Here is a 21,702-nt window from a genome sequence, read left to right on the forward strand (position 1 = left end):
CACGAACTAGAAAGGGATTAAAAAACCAAGAATAATGTGGTCTAGATTTGGTTCACATAGTGACAAGTAATTGGACAAAGATAAAGGGAGGTGGGCCTTTCAGAAGAGCCACTGGGGGACATTAGTGTTGGTAGAAAGCATGAGCAGCACAGGCTGAAGTTTTGTAGTTTTAAAGCATCATGTATAAAGTAGTGGACATTCTGAAACTTGCACATGAAAAAATAAAAATCAGATGTATAAAACCATGTAAACGTGTCACTTCATAGTTTCCTTCATTCTTCTAAATTTGCATGGAATCAAGCCAATTGCACACGTATTCTTGCCTGCCTGGTCCCTGCCTCTAAGTGAATATGCAAATCAGTAATAAACAGCCAGAAGGCAACAAGCACATGTTCAAATAACCATAGCAACAGTGCTGCCCTTCAGTCACTCTGAAACTTTGTCAACACACCTCACTGATACGTTACAGCCAACCAACAACCTCTTAAGAGACACCAGCGACTCAAACTTGCAGAAAATGGATAAAATGTTTGCTGGTACCTTTAAAGGAATAGTACACCCAAAACATGATTAGCCTTCATTTTCTACTCACCCCCATGCTGAACAACACTCTGGAGTACTTTTTTGATATCTCAAATGCATCTGGAGATCTGGGAGGCTTCTTGCTGTCTGCTGACATTCAAATAATGGAGGTCTATGGCGCCCGAGACAGAAAGGTCCACAAAAGTCCACAAAAACGTGTCAATATTCCTCCATACTGCTCGTCCAATGTAATCCAAGTGTCCTGAGTGGGTAGCATCCAGAATTTACTCGAAACGAAGTCATTTAGAACGTTTTAGAGCATAAACAGTAGTGTATAGGATTTCCTAATAGCGCCCCCATGCGCGCTCACGATTCTACGGAAGCCGGCAGACCAAACCGGAAGAGAGTGCGCATTCAGCGTCTGCTCTGCCGATAATGCAAGCGTAGAAGAAGAAATGTGCTGTTTACCTGTGCAAAGAAAGAAACAACGAAAGAAAAATGTCTGAGGACTTCAGTGTTGAGGAAGAGCATGAGTTCTTTGCCAAGCTGAATGCGCTGGTTTGGTCTGCCGGCTTCCGTAGAATCGTGAGCGCGCATGGGGGCGCTATTAGGAAATCCTATACACTACTGTTTAGGCTCTAAAACGTTCTAAATGACTTCGTTTCGAGTAAATTATGGACGCTACCCACTCAGGACACTTGGATTACATTGGACGAGCAGTATGGAGGAATATTGACACGTTTTTATGGACTTTTATGGACCTTTCTGTCTCGGGCGCCATAGACCTCCATTATTTGAATGTCAGCAGACAGCAAGAAGCCTCCCAGATCTCCAGATGCATTTGAGATATCAAAAAAGTACTCCAGAGTGTTGTTCAGCATGGGGGTGAGTAGAAAATGAAGGCTAATCATGTTTTGGGTGTACTATTCCTTTAAGCTCCACATTGTCTGAGTCGGTTCCAAATGGTGCTGCAATGAGCTTAATAGCTTAATGCTGATCTCTGTAATCATTTGTATATGCTTCCCATGTTTCTACTGGGAAGATTGTCACTACAACAAAAAAATCAATGTAAAAAATTATTCAGGAATCACAAAATAACAGTAAAAAGCCACAAAAAAAAAAGGCAGCCATTTGTCACAAGTGGGTTGGTGGGAGTGTGGATTATACTCAGAACCTCTGGAACCCAAGCGCAATGCCCTAACCACTAGGCCATCATGGCCTAGAATAAAAAAAACAAAAAAAACACGGTCATATGTGGACACACTGTATATATCGCATGCTCCTTCTTCCTATCTTTTAACTATTTGAGCTGATGCATCGCATACATTTCTCCACTGTGAGATCAATAAAAATCAATCAATAATTATATTAACTATAAGCTTATAAAACCATTGGTTGAACCAAGCCAAAGTTCCCTGGTTCAGTTAAGTAAGCAGACACGTTTTTGCATATTAAACATGGTGGACAGCTTTGACAGATCTGGCATTTCCCGATGGCCTCTTAAAGCAATGTTGATTGCAGTCACAGCTCTGCTCACTTAATTACAATTTGATGTATATCCATTTAAGCACATTTATTTGTTTATCTGAGCAACACACGACTTACTCTGAGTAGTACCATATGACAAGCATGTTGACGGTTCACATTGACTGTTAAATACCCAACATTTCAATAACTTCCTTCTAAAAAGTTCTCTGGCTGGATGGTACAGTTGTTGGCAGGAAGGATACATGGTTCTTTCAGGGCTCTTCTGTGATGCTCATCAATTTATATCAGCTAAGGAGCAATGCCTCATCTTGTACCAGCAGGTCAGTAACATCTCTGAACAAACTCCCTCTGTATTCTTTCATAAAGGAAATGTCATCCAGCAAAGCCAAGGCTTCCACCTTTCCAAAATTACACTCCACTCTACCTCTTCTTTTTTTATAGATGTGTGATCGTCTACACTTTGTTCATCTTATCAATCACCCTACCTGACTAGTGTGCAATTAATTTGCTGATGTACCACAGTTTCTTGTTCAGTTATACTGAAAGTGCCCCTTTGAGATCATCCATGGATTTTTAGCTCCTCAGCACACAGACCACCATGTGTTTACAGACCAAACCAAAGGAATATTTACAGTTTACATCAAACTGAGGTTCTTTCCATCATCTTTGAGGTGTTACAGTGTTTTAGCGGGCTAAATATAGTTCTTTTATCGTTCAGATTTAAAACATAAAAGCTAAAACTCATAAAAAACATAAGGCTTGTTGTTCCTGTGGTTTAAATAGAACTGAATTAAATAATTTTTCAGAGTTTTTTAGCTTTAGTTTTGGTGTTTTGTAGTTTTTAATTGTCGACTAAAATAAAAGTTCCCAAGGAACGCTGCAAAACTTGTACACTTTGTACAAGCTGAGTTGTGTGTAAAACATTTGGCCGCTCTAAGGCTCTGCCTGGATCCTTGTTTAACCTGTTTACCTACAAGTAAAGTAGTTAAACTAATTTACTGCTCTTTTTTTTATGAAAGAACAGCTAGAATATTGAGATATGTTAAATATTTTTGTGCCTCATGTCAGAAACTGAAACTTCTGATCATATAGAATTATTACACATAGATATTTAGCGCCTTTTTAAAAATTTAATCTAAAATTATTTTATCGATCCCAAAAGTAAATTAAATGTGGTAAATTATGAGGGTCTTCCTCAAAATGTCTTAGATTTTTTTTGTAGTATTTTTTATGGCTTACATTTACAAAATAAAAACCTAAAATTTAGCATCTCATAAATAAGAATTTTACAATAGAAAAATACAAAAAAGAATTTTAAAAAGAAATGGCAGACGCCCAATAAATATTTTTTTTCATCTATCAATACTTAATACTTGGTCTGGGTTCCTTTTGCCCTAATTACTATATATGGTGACATGATTGAGCTGTGCTTCTGTTTATAAAGTATTGTGTATAGGGACCATACTAAAAGTTTACCTACACCCAAAAGCTGAAAATGGCATATGCAAAAAATTATAGGGGCAAAAAGTGTCCTAATTATTCTTTTGGCTACATTAGCTTATCAGATTCAAATGTTTCCTAATTTCTATGCATATGTGGTTTATCTCTGATCTTTAATTAAAAAAAAATTGCAGCATAAAGCTGTGTCCATTTCTTGGCCCATCTTAAATATATTTTTTGATATGTATGAATATATTTTAAATCTTATTAATTTGTCCAGATTTAATTGTAATTCTTTAGAACTGTGCACCAAGTTACCCTTACCTTTTTTTCTATGTTGGAGTTGTACAAACCAACCTTCTTTTGTGTAACACCTGTGACAAATATGGAAATAAGCGTGGATCTGGCAGGTCAAGTTGTCCAAAACTGAAGCCTGTTCAGCACATAATCCTAGAGCCAGATAGGTCCGCAAACCTAACTAGAACAAAAACATCAGCTTATGAAACTGCAGCTTCATGTGTTATGAATGTTTAAAAACCTACATAGAGTGCCATAAATTAACATATTTCATGCTCAATTGCAGACATAATTCAATTTGATTCAGTTTATTTCTATAGCGCCAATTCACAACACATGTCATCTCAACGCACTTTACAGTTCACCAGATCACCCAGTCAAATTGATTCAAAGTTTTTAATGTAAGGAAAACCAGTTGATTGCATCGACTCATTGTCTTAAATGCAATCCCTCACACTAAGCATGCTTGTATCGACAGTGGAGAGAAAAAACAGGAAGAAACCTCCAGCAGAACCAGGCTCAGTGTGAGCGGCCATCTGCCGAGGCCGACTGGGGTTCAAGGAGACAGAAGCAGAGATACAAAAGGCAAGTGTAAGAGGCGGCCCCGTCCAGGAAACACACAGCCAGGCAGACGAGCTGAGCCAGCTCCCATGTTATAGGATGAAGAGAGAACATCCAGCCAGTCACAGTCAGAGAAACAGGACTACACTGGAAAAACAGGCCGATTTCCAACATCTATAAACAAAGGTGTTGATGGCAGCAGCACAGCCGATATTTAACAGTTATATTCTTCTTTACTAAATACAAACACAATGCTGATCCAAACAAATGAAAAACTTCTTCCCTGGCCTTGAATGCAGACTCCTGTGTGTGATTGTGGTGCAACCCTTGGAGCTTCTGTATATTTCTAATATACAGAATAAAAAAACAGGATGTTATATTGAAATTTACATGATTATCTCTGTCCAAGTTTTTCTTTTACTCTTTCCACTTATGCAGACATGACTTAGCGTGTTTTTCTCTAGTAAAGAAAGAGCCAGTAATCGGGAGGCGCCATCTAGTGGCCAAATGTGTTACTACAATCATTACACTGACGCAGAGACAGTTTTAGGTGATTTAATATGGCGTGAATGTTGCTCCTTTATAATTGAAAGCGAAAAGCATATCATTTAAATAGAAATTTAGAAAAAAATTCTGCAATCCAGAAAGGAAACATTGAAAACTTCTTAACCACCCCAAAAAATGTTTAAGGGTAAATTTGCTGTTTTCTTATATGTCATTTTTCCAAATATTTTCTGATAATTCAAATATTCTAACACATTTTTTTTTTGCAGATTTTACTTTTTTATCTTATATTTTTATTATTTTTTTCCAGATTGTGTTTTATGAATTGCATTCTTTTCAAATTGTCTTTAACAGATCATGTTCTCTTTACTTCAAGGCCAACAGAAATGCTCACATTTTACCATTAAAACTTTTCTGGATAATAATGCAGTACAATGAAAATCATTGGTCCTCAATCCAGAGGAAAGGCTGCCTCCAGAAGTAGAGAATAGGATATTTAAAACACAATTTGAAAAGAATACAGTTTGTTACGGAAGAGGATTAGCGCCACTGGAAAAAAAAAAAAAAAGTTAACTGATTTTTAAATTCTATTTCAGTTTAACATGGGAAAAAAGTCAGATTTCTGACTTTAATGTCAGAATTCTCACTGAATTCTGACAACAAAAAAGTCAGAATTCTGAGAAAAAAGTCAGAATTCTGAAATAAAATAAAAAAATCAGTTAACTTTTTTTTTTTTTTCAGTGGCCCTAATCCTCTTCCATAGTTTGTAGAACTCAATCTGAAATAGTGAACTTTGAAAAACTATTTAAAAAATGAAGGAAAAAAAGGATGAGAAAATAAAATAAAAACTTCAAATAAATTTTGAAGAAGTATTGCTATTTCTGAAAAAAAAAAAAAAAAAAAGAATTAATTTAATAGCCAATCTAAGGGAGGGGCTGGCCATATATGTGGCCCATACCTACAGTATGCCGTGGCCCAATCCCACAGTAGGGAGTCTTATTCAATTCAATTCAATTTATTTATATAGCTCCAACTCACAAAACATGTCATCTCATGGCACTTTGCATAGACAATTCAACCAGATCATACAGTCAAACTGATTCAAATTTTTCTATCTAAGGAAAACCGGCAGATCGTATTGTTAGCTTATAAGCCAATGATCGTTATGGTCCATCTATTTAGTCGTTAAGATTCTATTTGCTCCCTCCTCATTCTCCCTTTTCTTTGGCCCTCCTGCAGAGCCAGTGTGTCCTTTACGCAGCATATTGACAAAAGTTATGCATTAATCTGTCATACACATCATCACTGGGAAGAAGAATCAAAACATCACATTCTTGTGTTGTTTAAATGTTAAATCAGATTGTGATTAAACATTTAAGTTTGCCTTATAGGGTGTTTTTTGTTTATGTAATAGGTTCTTATGTAAATGAAGGGGCTTAATGGAAACAAACCCTGTTTTTTGGTTACACTTGGGAACTATTGAAATTCTGTCATTTTTAACATTTAGTGAGAGATTATTTGCAGGATTTAACATTGTCACAAGTACTGTGACAATAATTTGAAGCCCATAATAAAAGGCTCTAGCTTGAGCAAGGGATTAGAACCAGTCTCGTCTCTGTGATCCACATGTGCGATTAAGCCATTATTTTTATTTGTTCAAGGATTATTTGAAATGCCTGGTATGCCTTGTGGTTAGCTTTATGTTACGTTTGTACAAACTAATTTGTAGTTTGTTTATTGATACACAGGTTATCACACTTTTTTCAAGACTTTTCCAGGATAGATAGAGAACAGCTAGACTATTATTCAAGCTCAAAGAAAGACTCAGGGACTGTTATCAGGGATCTACCTCATTCAAAGTCCAGTTACCATCCAAAGCCCCTGTACAGTGAGCAGCAGAGCAGAACAGAACAGTGTTCCACCTTAGTGATATACTGACAAGTCTGTCCAACTTGGCCTACCAAGATTTGAATAAACCCTTTGTCCTTCACACCAACACATCAAATGAAGGTAAAGGGAGCAGTACTCTGTCAGCGACAGGAAAATAAACTCTGAATCATTGCAGATGGACTCAGACCTCTCCACCTGCTCAGTAGAATTACCGTCCCCATTCCAGCAAGCTGGAATATCTTCCTTTACAGGGGGTTATTTAGGGTAAATTAGGTATTATATCCACTATGCTGGCTTTCTATGCACACTATGCAGTATTTCCCTTATTTACATATTTAGCACTGCAAAGTCAAAGGCCACCATACATAGCTGGGTGTGGGAGTCGGCTGACGTTTTATTTCACCATAAAGTACAGACCTGGGATGTTGATGTTGCTGATGCCAACACCTGCTTTAACGTTACCCTGTTCCTCATAAACACCATCTCCATGAGTACACAGATGTTATGCCTCCAGAGATTCTCCAGAGAGTCTCTGCAATCTGGCAGAAGAACAAAGCTGGTGGTGTTCAATGAGTGTCTGCATTAGATTTACACTACAGTGATGACAGAGTAAAACCTAAAGGCATCCCAGTGATAATCCGAGGAAACAGTGATAATCCGAGTGATAATCCAAGGAAATTCCCTACCCAGGGAATGATCCTGCTCTCAGTGAGGTGATAGACCTCAAAAGGAGAGGATAGAGTCCTATACTAAGAGTTAAATGAGTCAAAGACTAAGGCTGAAACAGTTAATCAGATTAATCAGAATAATCATGATTAATCGATTATTGAAATAATCATAAACTAATTTAGTAATCGACTAATCATTTACTGGAGTTTTGGAGACTGTAAGATATGCCTTTATTCAGCAATTATTCCAGAATTGTAAAAAAAAAAATAAACAAAAATTTTGCATTTAAGATAAAAAAAAAAGCTTTTTCGTCTGTCAGCATGCTCTATCCAGAACTCCTCAAGTGGAATCGGTTTAGTTTCACCTGGTTTAATTTCGTAAAAAGTCTTCTTTAGGAACATTTGGCTATCCAGTTATTAATAGAAATAAAAAAAAGTAACACATTAATTGATTTGGAAAATAATCATTACTTGCAGCCCTATCAAGGACACACATACATGTGCATGCAACAGATCCATAGAGGTTGTACAGAAAAACGGAGCATAGAAACCAACTATTACCTAATGCACCTGGGCCAACTTTTTTTTACTCTGCATGATGACATAAGGACGTATGGGAGCTGATAAAGTCAGCCAGCTTGGTAGAGAGAGCTTGTATGAGCCCTTTATGCAAAATAACATTATGTCATTCACCAGGATTCATGTAATAGAGAAGCAGCTTGAATAATCCCCAGAGAGCATGAATGGGTTCCATAACAGTCTTGGATATAGTTTTCTTCGCAGCCACCAGACGGATTTTAAACAGATTCCGGTCCTTTCTACGGACGGTTTTCTGCAGGTGCCCCAAATATAACGCAAGACAAGAACAAGGTATCTTATACATCAGTATCTAACACACAGCTGAGCGAATATTGTAAAAGAACAGTTGTATTTCCTCATATCTCGAAAAAAAAATGTGTGTTTGGTCTGAATTTATTATGTTTACAGAGAATCCATCAAGATTGTTGGGTTTGTTTTTTTACTGTTAATTTGCAGCGTGATAAAATATTGGATTTGTTTATTCCAGGCAACTTCTTCCAGTTTGTGTGACTCCGTTGCAGCTCGGTGAGCTTCCCACATATGATGCTAATTCCCTTCTGGGATTTCTTCACCAAAGTCTCGTTCCCCTTTTTCCTTTGACATACAAAGTTGACTCTCCTCTTGAACCCATAGGATGGTTATGCAATACAAAACCCTTGGTATAAGTTTATTGTATGCTGATATAAATGTCTTTATTATTGCATGTATTTTGTCCTAATACTATTTTCATAGCAGTCTTGCATTTGCAAGTGTGTTCCTAAAAGCTTTTCATTTCACCCTGTTAATAATGTGGAATTTAGGGTTATATTATCGGGTTAAAATGCTTTATCGTGAACAATTCACTCTAGTGTTCTAATTTTTTTCCAATGTAAGTCATTTTATTACAGAGTACCATTTTTCTGCAGTAAATTGAAATTTTCCTTATTTTGTTTGAAGCATCTCATTTTCAAGTTGGGCAAGAGCAGAAAAAACAAGGAGATGTTAACAATACCGTATGTTGAATCTGTGTTTTTACGATGTTAATTAATGCTAGGCTTTTTATTATTGTTATATTATGATAATATTAAGAAGCTTAATAAAAATAATGTTATATATACAAAACAGAGAGATCATCAACAAGGAGGAGACAGCAGGTCATCTGTGGTCCAGGTATGGACAGGGTGTCTGCCACTTGGGTCCAGCCAGGTCTCTCGGTGTGGTCAAGGTGTCCGATCTAAACTAGGAGTCAGGTATTGGAACTCTCCTGCTGCAGCATCAGGTCCACGGCAGCCTCCACGTCTTCCACAACATGATTTGGTTCCACTAGAGCCGACTCTAGTTTTAGGTGTTTCTGCCCATGGAATACCATCTCTGAGATGTTCTGGTCACCAGGTAGTGGCGAGTGAGGGTTATACACACCTGTGCACACCTAAGGACAGATACAGGATCATTTTAACCACTTCCTGATTTTAACTGGAATAATGTGATCTTTCTTTCTTCAGTTCTTCAAGTAAAAACAAGAGAAGTTAAAGCATGAGAAATTGATATTATTTAGTGATGTAAAATAATGTAGCAGCTCAGAATATTATACGTATCTTTTCATATTCTAGAACTGTGCTGTGCAAAGGTGGCTGCATGTAGCTGTGCTAGATTGATGGATTCCTCCATTTCCGGATTAGAGTTGCTTGTTTCTTGTTACATCTGATATGATGCATACCCACACCAACAAGTTTTTGTTTTATTTTTTCTGGGAGTAGCTGATTAGAATCTCAAAAGCCTAACATAATACTTCAAATAAAAGCTCACATCCCAGATGAGTTAAAAATGAGGGGCTGAGAATGCAGAAGCAAGGAGAAGAGAGAAAGAGGAAATTCTAGCCGTCTCTTACACCAATTAAAACGAATATGAGGTAAATAACGGGTAAATAATTAGGATGGACTCCCAGCCCAGCAAGGAATCAGTTGGAATTGAGACAGAGTTTTATGACTCACTGATAGATAACTGTAAGATCATTAATTGATTGTTTACAATTCCCTCTGTCTGCATAAAAGCAGCGTTGGAACACATTGTGGTATCATACACTCATGAATATCAGTTGAACAGTGTTATACTGCAGAAAGTAGTCTGTTGCTACAAAAACGGTGGAAAAGAGCAATAAACAATAGAAAAGAGTGTTTGGACTGCTTTGATCTAGTTGAGCTGTCTGGGTTAACAGAATTACCTTCATCTAAACCTTTTACTTGTAGGTTAGACCCAATCAGATTCAATTGATTTAAGGAAGTATTCCTTAAATCAATCAATCTGATTTCCAACCCTACTTTTAGATATGACTAATTAATCCCTAATACATGGATATGTATTGCAGATTTTTGTCTTGTATGTACCAGCGATAAAGTTTGACTATATGATCAGGTAGCTGTAATTAACTTTACATAAGGAGCCTTCACTTGATCGAATGACTTCATCGAGGATAACCCTTAATTTAACTTTCCTTAATTAGCTACAATTCTTAAGAGAATTTTTGAAAATCAAGTTTGGGAGCAACCGTAATGACCTTTTTGAAGAGTTTCAATCAGGTTGTAGAGTTCAGCAGTGAAACAGCACTGGTGAAAATCACTAATGATGTTCTCATGACCTCAGATAATAGACTTGTCTGTACGTCCTATTACTATTAATTAGGTTACTTATGGAGTAACACAGAAATCAGTGCGAAGGCTAATTCTCTTTATTAGAGACAGACAGACAGACAGACAGACAGACAGACAGACAGACAGACAGACAGACAGACAGACAGACAGACAGACAGACAGACAGACAGATAGATAGATAGATAGATAGATAGATAGATAGATAAAATAAGCAATCAGAATGGGATCCCACTATTATACCAATGATACTATATTTGTCAATAAATCCTGATTAATCTAACCTTTTTACGATAGAATACAGACATTTATTGAAAATGTAAAAACCTCGATGGGTTTAAATCTTCTAATTTCGAATTAAAACAAGAAAAATGACATTAAAAAATGTCTCCACCTACCAAGATGGAGCGACACTGAGCTGTAAGTGGCGGTTCTTCTTCAGTCATGATCGCTTGGGTTCCCTGGGCCACCAATTTGGTGCCACGTGTTGTTTCAGTGTGATGCTTTGCCAGGTAGCGATTATAAAGGTTGGCACCGTAGATGTCCGTCATAAGGTTGTCTCTAGATGGAAAGAACAAAGTCCAGTTTCTTAATAAAAAGTAATCAAGATATTGTTGTTAATGGGCTTTAATGAGTCTGTCATGTAAAGCCAGGAGTAATCAATGACCTTTATAATGACAGTGACATTTATTATTGAATTAACTTTTTACAAAATCCTTTAAGGATCTCTAGAGATTATTATACAGAGAATAATCCTTAATTTTAATGTATATAATTATAGACAACCCAGAGCACGGTCTTAATTAGATTGATGTGTGTTAAAGGAATTTGTTTAAATTAATTGGTGTCGCACATTTCAGAGCAGAGTTATGAAGGGCTTTACGGTGTGTACAAAAAAATCAGTTAAGCGTGAAAGAAATAAAAAAAATTTTTTGTTGTTGTTGTTGTTTTTTAACAGTGTCCTGTCTGGCAATGTGGCAATAAGAATAAAATTATTGATGCCAAAAAAGGGCCCAACAGATTTTGCTTTCACAAGTGGAGCAGTACGGCTATCGCCATAGTGTTCCGCTTGATTTATGCATATAAATACCTTTATTATGATTATGCAGGGAATATTACAGATTATATGGACACTGCAATGTAAATAGAACAGGAAAGGAAAAAGGAGAAAAGATGAAAAAGGAGATAAAAGGGAGATAAAGATAAAACGTCTTCAGTCTGCTTCATCACAAATAAAACAATATACTTAAAAAAATCATGCATAGACTTAATTAATGCCCAACCTACAGTAAAGAATTTAAAAAAGATCTATAGTAGGTCACTGAAAAAAGTGATTAATGTTAAGTGGTGCAGTGGGTTGCACTGCTGCCTTGGAGCAAGAAGGGTGTGGGTTTGATTTCCAGCCTGGGGTCTTTCTACATGGAGTTTGCATGTTCTCCCTGAGCATGTGTGTATTCTCTCTGGGTACTGAATAAGAAAAACTGAATAAGCCTCTTGGATGAGAGGCCAAACGTCTTCTAGAAAACCTCATGTCCAGTTGCCTAGATTGAACTTTTTCAAGCTTGACCATGACCTGGATGTCTGAGAATCTTTACAGATATGTTCAGATACTGGAGGCAGGTTCCAGACACTGGCTGTCAGAAGTTTTGCAGATTTATTCTTTACCCAACAGCGTAGATGGTGGACAGCTTGTGGTTTTGGTTCTGCTGACGCAGCAGCTGCTCAGCATACTGGTATGTGATCAGACTGGGTTTTCCCAGCACCGCCTCGTACTCCAGCTCTCGACCCGTCAGCTTCTTGTAGACAGACTCCAGACAAACGAGAAACATCCCATGACCAAACCTGGAGCAACACATTAGATTCATTACTGGTTACACGCTCTCCAGTTTCCCCTTTATTTAAAGTTATGTGTGTGGTGGTTGTTACCGTGGTGATGGAGCGTCAGCCATCCACAACAGGTCCATGTTACAGGCAAGAACAGGCATTTGAGCTGACAGCTGAGTGTCATACGCACAACCTGGTCTACCATTGGTTAGAAGCACATCGATGATCAGCTGCAGGTTGGTCTCCCATCTGACTGGCTCCCCAAACAGGATGATCGCTATGGTAACCATGTAAAGACAGTTTTAGACTCATCAAATAAACATTAATTTTCTATGGTGGCATAAGCATGCAGCTTTGGACAAACCCTGCCTGCATAGTTCATTCACTTCAGAAACCTTTCATCAAATAGTTGAAGGATTTGTGCACAGAATCATTTTCTCCTCATTTTAACCCAAACAGATCATCTATTCAGCCTTGTCGTCCTACAGAGCTCCTGATCGTTAACCTTGTTAGACATTGTCACATGGTTAATTTTCTCTATCCCAGTGCCATGTGCGCTATATTTTCTGATCAGGAATCAGTGTGTGAAGAAAGTTCTTTTAGGTTTTCTGAGGTGGCTGAAATGAATAATATGAGGGAATTAAATGTGGCACATTGTGGTTATAGTACCTTGTATCTGAGGAAGGGTCTGTGAAGAACAGGGCTGAAACAAACACAGTAAGAAATATAAATCAGTAAGTTTAATCATAAACAGCAAGCACAGCTCCTCTATGTATGCAAGTAATCATTGAAAACTACACTTTAAGTAGAACTCCAAAATTGAACAATCAATTTAAATTAAACTTACAATGTCTGTTGGTAAATGTCAAAGATAATTTTAAGTTTTTAAAAGACATTCAATATGATATTAGTAGAAGCTTCCCCTTTAAGTACGTTAAAGGGCCTGTGATATTTTAAATCATTTTCTTTTAGCAATTACTTCACCAAAATCACGCAAAAATTGGGATTTTTCCTAAATTAATACATTTCTAATCCCAATCCCTAACCCTAATCGCGATGAGAGACATCATGAAAAGGGCAGCAGGGGCGTCTCTAGGTTTAAGACACAAGGGTGGCTCAGCCCCTAGAAGATAATGCGCGCACGTAGCGCGCGCCGAATTTTTTCAGTGCACCTGCTAAGGCGTTGTCTAAGACAAGGGTGTAACTTTGTGTTGAAAGTTGGTGGGGACGGCTCATAAGGAAAGGGAGCTACCTGCGCGACGCCTTTTTTTTTTTGTTGGAAATGATAAAGCCAAAAAAATGCGAATAACATTTATCAATTTAATGCTTACAGTTGAAAACATAACTGTTACAATATTCACTTATATATTTTGTGCAAAAAATATCACATAAATCTAAACAGACAGTACAAATCAAATAAATATATCAATTTTGTAGAACATTTATTGACAGTCAATTTTGGGTCACTTTTTAAAATTAATTTACTTTTAAACCAGGTCTCGGACAAGATCTTATGGGACCTTAAGCAGAATATGATTAAGCAACTCCGTCTTTCTGTCAAGAACATCCACCAGCAGGGTATCCAGGGGGGGATTTACCATTAGGCAATACTAGGCAGTTGCCCAGGGCCCCAAGTTCTGGGGGCCCCATAAAACTCTGTTTCCATGTATGGTTAATACAACTAATCCTTATTTGTGCACATTAATTATGTTTTTGATAAAAATCCTTTGGCTAAAATGCCATCAGAACGCTGATAAATAGAGAGGAAAAAGGGACAAGAAGAGAGGGACAAAACCTAGAACAAATAATGGATGTCTATTCTATTAACATTTCTCTATCTGTAGAATGGGTCTGTTTTATGGGTTTTCTTCTCAGGGGGCCCCCTGCCTGTCTTTGCCTAGGGCCCCAAATTTCCTAAATCCGCCCCTGAGGGTATCAATACTGATTTGATAGAATCAGCGGACTATGTTCAACCATCCATTTTCTTTAACCTTATCCCTCAGTGGGATCAGGAGGTGCTGGTGCATATCTCTAGCCATGTTCTGGGTGAGAGGTGGGATCACCCTGGACAGGTCACCAGTCTGTCGCAGTATGTTCAACCAGCTTAAAAGTAATCGGTAATCAGATTTATTATTTGCACTTTTACTAAGTGAACTTTCTAACTCCCTTAAATCTGAAATTCCAATGCCAAAATTGTTTAAATCTTTTATCTTTGGACCCCCTGCAGAGTGACGTCACACCTGCAAGATCCTATCCTTACCTTCCTGCTAGATTGCAAAAAGCAGCTTGCTCATGAGTTGTCAACTTAACACGCTAAATCTTAAATGTACGTGTACATATAAAAGAAAAAGGGGCGCAGTGCTTGCTACTGAATGGCAACACTATCAAGGTCAGGAAAATGTTTTAAGTAAAGCCAGGATTAAAACAGTAGCTTCAAGAAGCTTCAAATAAAAGGTGTTCTTTATGTTCAACCTAAACACCAACTCCGATAGACCATCAGTAGAGCAGGTGTTTAAATTAATCAATCACTGCTGCGAAAGCTTATAGCAGTGAAAGCTAATATACCACAGCCATCACTTAATAAACGCAAAATAAACAACCCTCTAAAAACGGAAAACTGTAATGGACTGAAAGTCCTGTTTTTTTATGTGGGAAATTATTTGCGTGTGTTTTAGTATAATTCTGATATATTGGCGCTGTTGTCTGTTTCTATGGCAACGATACTGAATGTAGTGTAGCTTAGAGACCTGCATGGGTCGAGTTTTACCAACCCGCACCCGCCCGAACCCGTTAGGATGACTACCGAACCCGACCGTCACCCGCGGATATCTTCAATTCAAATGTTATGGGTAGAGGTTGGAGGGGGGTGATGGGGAGAAAGCGAGAGGCAACAGATTCTTTTTTCTGAGTTTTTTGTCGGGGTTTGTGGACGGTGAGCAGCGGGGAGAACTTTTTTTATTTTCTTTCTGAGGAGCGGCATGAATGGGGTTTTAATCAGAAATACACAGCACCGAAAGCAAAATACGTGTACAAAATATTGGTGGGGACATGTCCACACCAGTCCTTAAGGAAGTTACGCCTATGATTGTTCAGATTAACTTGTCTTCTTTATGGCTTTTATTCGGTGCTTTACTGCATTTGTTTTGGGAAAATATGAGGAAAAAATAAATACAGAAAAAAAAAATATATTTTTTAAAATCGCAAAATAATTATAGGGTGGCTAATGCCAAAGAAAGGGTGGCTGAAGCCACCCTTAAATAGGTCTAACGACGCTTATGGGCAGCACCCAAACGCTGCTATGATTTACTTTTCATAGATGTAGTATTTTCCTCTGCTGTCCAGTCTTTTTAATGTTTTCTAGTCTTATGTGAATCTGTATGCTTTCATTTGCCATTGACACACCTGAATTTACCAACTGAGGGACAAGACAGGCTATGCTATTCCACTCAGACTCAGGTTGACTGATTCTGTAAAATGTAACTTATTTAGTTTTCAACGTTTGTTTATCAGAATGCAGCTAATGAAAGAAACAGACAGATGAAATACAAGAATATAGTGCAGTGGCGGTTCTAGACCAAATGTACCAGGGGGCCAGGAGGGGGCCAGCATGTTTTAATGGGGGGGACAGAAAAGCATGAAATAAAAAGAAAAATTATATAAAAGATATATTAAGAAAGCTGCATGAAGTGAAATTTCTATTCAATTAGGTTTAATTAAAATTCTATTTCTTATTAGGTCAATATACATTCATCATTTTACATATTTTTGGTTTAATTTCAGTTAAGATTACAATTGTCTCTAAAATCTGAATTAGAACTCAAGAAAAACTGTTAAATTCAGCTGTAAAAATTAGAGCAATTTGTTTTGAAAAAAACATTTAGCAGATGAAAACTGGGATCCTATCTCAATACCACTGAAGCTATCAGCCTATTGTTTTTAAGTAATTAGTAAAACAGAATTTGTAAAGAAAAAAAGGAAATAGATCCAAAGGAGCTATCAGTAACCATGTCTGTTCCAGCGCAGATCATCATTAGAGCTTCTTTGAGTGTTATGGCTTCAGGACAGGGGCCATGATGGGGGCCAGGACATGATCTACAGGGGCACTGGCCCCCGTTGGCCCCTGTCTAGAACCGGCCATGATATAGTGGTGATTTTAGAGGTTCCAACTAGTTAGACAACCTAAAGGGATGTCGTGCAAACTTGAGCAACTAGGTGGCAGCATTTACCACTGACTGTCGCTTTGATAAAGTAGTTTAAATATTTAGGTGATACTAATGAAAATATTACTTTAGGGCATTAAACATCAGCTATGAGAATCAGAAAAAAACAACTTTTGAATCAGGACATAGTTTCAAAGAACTGATCTGATTGGTCAAGACTCACTGTGTGTGTAGGTCTCCTGCTGTGGTCTACCATGTCCAGCAGAGGGTGCTGTTCTGAAAGCTGCTCAATGGTTATTACATTCTGGAAGCCCAGGCTGAGAAATACCGGGTCAGGGTCCAAAACATGAGGCAAAAACATCTGATAGGGAAACATCTTTATGCTTTCATCTGCATTGTTTTGAGCCATGTGTTTCTTTGCAAAGCTTCTAACAGTTTTAGTTTCAAATCACTTTAGGTTCTGTCGTTAGTTTCTGACAACAAATAATAGAAAGATGGCTGAATTTGTAAGGTGACAGGTGACCTGACCTGTTAGAGTTGCCAGTGAAGGATACGTGTGGGCAATCTGGGTCATTGGTCCCTGCCCCGACACCAGTACACACTTATTGTGGAAACTCTCCATCATGTGCAGAGGACTGTGTGACAGAACCACCTGCTCAGGTCTAATCTGCAAAGAAAGCAGAGAACTTGTTCTGATCCAGTCTCATGACACCAACAACATGAACTCTGTGTCACTGGAAGCAAGTCATAAAATCTCTCGTTCTACCTGCATGTCCAGCTTGTTGGACAGCTGCTGTGCCTTGTGGTGTCTCGTGCAGCTTCCTGCGTTGGTGACGAAAACAACAGGAAACATGAACTTATTGTTTCTGTCCACAAGTTTCCGGAGAGCTCGCTGGGCCGCTGGGATCACCGTCCCACCGCGGAGGAGGACACCATCAACGTCAAAGAGGACGCCAGCCTGGTGGACAGGTGAACGACAGGTGATGTGGGGAGATTTGCTTTGAGATACTGATTTGGAATAAACTGGACTGATTGGTGGATGATGATGATGGTGATGATGATGACTGGTAACTACAGTTGAGATTCTCAGTTTAATCCTGTAACAAATGGACTAAATCTGCACGGGGTCCTGTACTGGTCCAGACATTCTGTCTGTCCTCACAAAGGACTGTCAGGCCAACAGAATAGAAAGAAAGAAAGAAAGAAAGAAAGAAAGAAAGAAAGAAAGAAAGAAAGAAAGAAAGAAAGAAAGAAAGAAAGAAAGAAAGAAAGAAAGAAAGAAAGAAAGAAAGAAAGAAAGAAAGAAAGAAAGAAAGAAAGAAAGAAAGAAAGAAAGAAAGAAAGAAAGAAAGATTTCCATCTCACTGACCTGTCTGATGGTGGACGCGTGGCGGACAGCCTGCTGCAGGAGACCTCGACTCCACATGATGCCTGTCTGGCCCTCAGACCGTCTTCTTCTTCTTTATAACTACAGGGCTCTGAGGTCATAGCAGGGGGGTGGGGGTTTGGCTGAATAACTGATATGAATCTGGCTAGCTGCTATTGGATCATTACCTCCGACCAACAAGTTCCTATTCATTCTATTGGTGTAGATTCTACAGTAAATCTACAGCAGGTTAAGCAGAACTTTTTGAATAGGACCTTGAGACTAACCTTGAACCTGGCTCTTGTTTATTTTGCGATCAGCTCCATGTTAACAACCAAACCTAACATATTTGAGTCAGATCAGTTACAAACTGGACTGAAATCCTGCACCTTTTAGATGTGTCTCAGCTTGAATAAACTGGAATCAAATAATCAGGCCATTAGCAGAACTCTGGTGAACTTCATGCTGTGGAATCCAGCCATTTGGTTCAGGAGTGGATGCAGAGACACAACTAAAACCTGCCAGACAACTGACCTCAAGGGCCAGACTAGAGAAAGCCTTCAGTAGACCCTAGCATTGTTCCTCTGCTTCCTGGTAACTTTCCTCAGATACAGACAAAGGTTCCTGTAGTTTAGACCTAGGATTTTCTGGGTCCCTGTGATGTTCTTCAGCTTCAGAGCAATGTTTATCTGGTTCCCAGTGATGTTCGTTTGGTTTAGACCAGTATTCCACAGGTTCTAAGCAACATTTATCCATTTCAATCCAAGGTTCCATTAGTTCCGGGGAATATTTCTCCGGTTCAGTCTGGAGTTCTTCTGGTTCCCAGTGATGTTTCTCTGGTTCAGGGTGATGTTCCACTCGTTCCCAGTGTTGATCCACTGGTTCCCAGCGATGTTCCACTGGTTCACAATGATGTTCCACTGGTTCTCAACGATGTTCCACTGGTTCTCAGGACCTTCCACTGGTTCCTAGCGATGTTCGCCTGGTTCAGATTGATGTTCCACTGGTTCCCAGCGATGTTCCTCTTGTACAGATGGACATTCCACTGGTTCCCAGCGATGTTCCTCTGGTTCAGATGGACATTCCACTGGTTCCCAGCGATGTTCCTCTGGTTCGGATTGATGTTCTGCTGGTTCCCAGCAATGTTCCGTGGTTCCCAGCGATGTTCCTCTGGATCAGATTGATGTTCTACTGGATCCCAGCAATGTTCCATGGTTCCCACCAATGTTCCTCTTGTTCAGATTGATGTTTCTCTGGCTCTCAGCAATGTTCCACTGGTTCCCAGCGATGTTCCTCTGATTCAGCCCGAGATTCTCATGGTTCCTTGCGGTATTGCTCTTGTCCAAATTGAGGTTCCTTTGGTTCCCAGTGATGCTCCTCTGATTCCCATTGATGTTCATTTGGTCCACAGCCATTTTCCACTGGTTTAAAGTAATTTTCCTCAGGTTCACAGCGACGTTCCTCAGCTTTACAATAAAATTCCTGTATTTAAGACTGGCTCCTACCAATTTTACTTCAGATTAGACCTAAGTGATAGAACATCTCTTGCTTCTTTTCTCTCACTTTGGGACAATGTTCTCAAGGTTCTGGTTCTGGATCTCTTATCTGACTTTGGGACAATGCTCTCATAGTTCTGCCTCTAAAGCTCTCTGAGAGTGAATACTGTGAGGGTAGTTCTTGACTTTTGAAACAGAACCACCAAGATCATCTTGCAGCAGCAAACTGGGTCAGACGTCTCTGAGGGCAGCAGGAACAGAACCTGAAGCATTGAACAGAACCTGGAGCTGATTAAATGCAGCTGACTGCAGTTCTCTCCTCACATGATGCCATGTGTAGCATGCGGTCATTAATCAGCCAATCACATGCTGCAGAGGCATGCCTCTAATCAACCAATCAGAACCAGGCTCTGATAGCAGGACTGGGACAGAGACGCTGTCTGTTGGGTATCAGAACTGAGTGACAGCATCTCAGAACTGATTTTAATGTTTTAAATAACCAGGCCCGTATGGAGGTCATGTGACCACCATCTCAGGGTTTTGTTTCTGGATCTAAGGGCGCCTGTGCTGCTGACGTCGTGAATCGATGTCGATAATGAAGATCCCATTAACAGCTCTTGTTACTGAGATATGGGCGGACCCAGCAAGTCAAAGCTTATTTAATAGGTAGGATGGTGTGGGCATCAGTACCAGAAACTACACTTGGTTTCAATAACACCAGTTCTCAATGTTTGTTTTGATCCATATTATATCTGAGGTTGTTCTAAGTCTTTAGCTTTGCTGTTTCTGAGCTTTTAATTGGATCTAAACCTAGACGCTACTTTTTTTTGGAATGCTGTTTAAGTCTAAGAGAGAGTTATGTTGATTCAGAATCAAATTTACCAACACTGGAGCTTTAAAATGAGTCTAAAGTGATTAAACAGGGAGGCATCAAGGTTCACTCTCGCTAGATCAAACTAGAAAAAGGTCTTTCTGAACAGAATGGCTCACAGTATCAACAAACTGAACTTGATGTTTGGGTCTAAAAGGCCAATTTCTGTTTCAGCAGAGATCATTTTCAGATGATTAACCAGCAAGAAATTTCTCTGAGGTCAACATGTTTCTGCGTTGATACAGAGATTAATTAAATCCAGTAATTTCTATTCTAATTCTAAAAATGGCGGCAAGTTCTGATCAGACACTGGTCCAGAATATCTCATAGCCCATGTTCACAGACCTTTGCATCAACGCTAGACACTGCTTCTGGTCTCTTCACATAACAGAACTGTGGAAAATATATAATAATAATCATCAATAAGGTGGAACAGTGTTGAAAAAAAATTAATACAGATGAATTTGAACATTATTTCAAATCCTAACTATAAAATGCTCTAAATCTAAATATCTGGGTCATATCTGTGCAAACTCTCTGTCATGCAGGTCAAGGCAAACAAGAATAAAACTTTAATCAGAGGTGACAGGATTTTTTGATGTGTTTCTAAAAAAAACATTTTGACACCTTTCCAGGAGTCTTTGTCAATTTTGACGGTTCATAAAAGAGCAAACTGCAGTTGGAGCATCAATGTTTTAAAGCCCATTCTATTCAGATTTCCATCAAACAACCACAGCAGAATTATATATGAGTTTTACATCTACAACTGTGTCCTGCACCTTTTTCCAAAGATACATGCAGTTTCAATAAGATTCAAAATCTGAAACTCATGCAGAGCAATGGGTGCAGTGGCGGTTCTAGACCAGATGTACCAGGGGGGCCAGTTTTCATGGGGGCCCAAAAAAACATGAAACTAAAAGACAGGGCAAGGGATTCAAATATATTAAGATAATTTTCAATTGAATTAGGTTTAATTAAGATTATGTCTCTTCAAACTGATAATACTCATTTTTGGTTCGAAAATGTTCATTTGGATTATTGTTAAAATAAAAATAAAAAATCCCTCAGCATAGCAAAAAATTCAGCTGTAAAAACTAGAGTATTTTTTATTTGTTTTTAAAAAAAACTTTTAGCAGATGAAAACTGGGATCCTATCTCAATCCCACTGAAGCTATCACCTTATTGTTTTTAAATAATTAATAAAACTGATTTTTTTTTAAAGAAAAAAAATGAAATAGATCCATTTCTGTTCCAGCGCAGATCATCAGTAGAGTTCCTTTAAATATTATGTCTTCGGAAAAGGGCAAGAACATGATCTACAGGGGCACTGGCCCCTGCCTAGAACCGCCCATGAATGGGTGGGTCATTGCACCCCTCTGTAACTGGGCCCCTGATGCTGTAATTTAAAAAAA

At 38.5% G+C, this 21,702-nt stretch overlaps 1 protein-coding gene across 1 annotated transcript; it reads right to left on the minus strand.

Moving 5' to 3' along the window:
- Nucleotides 1-9,174: 9,174 nt before the first annotated feature.
- On the minus strand, nucleotides 9,175-17,983 carry LOC119788630 (haloacid dehalogenase-like hydrolase domain-containing 5). The gene is made up of 9 exons (XM_038293164.1): nucleotides 17,927-17,983; nucleotides 17,324-17,515; nucleotides 17,112-17,224; nucleotides 16,781-16,874; nucleotides 13,067-13,100; nucleotides 12,500-12,674; nucleotides 12,239-12,415; nucleotides 10,972-11,134; nucleotides 9,175-9,357 (listed from the first exon to the last, which is right to left on the minus strand). Exons 1-9 carry the CDS (start codon nucleotides 17,981-17,983, stop codon nucleotides 9,175-9,177), a joined length of 1,188 nt encoding a protein of 395 aa, XP_038149092.1.
- Between the last annotated feature and the right edge of the window lie 3,719 nt (nucleotides 17,984-21,702).

The sequence above is a fragment of the Cyprinodon tularosa genome, unplaced genomic scaffold (genome assembly GCF_016077235.1).
Source record: "Cyprinodon tularosa strain WSP-4 unplaced genomic scaffold, ASM1607723v1 ctg322, whole genome shotgun sequence".
NCBI classification, from domain to species: Eukaryota; Metazoa; Chordata; class Actinopteri; order Cyprinodontiformes; family Cyprinodontidae; genus Cyprinodon; species Cyprinodon tularosa.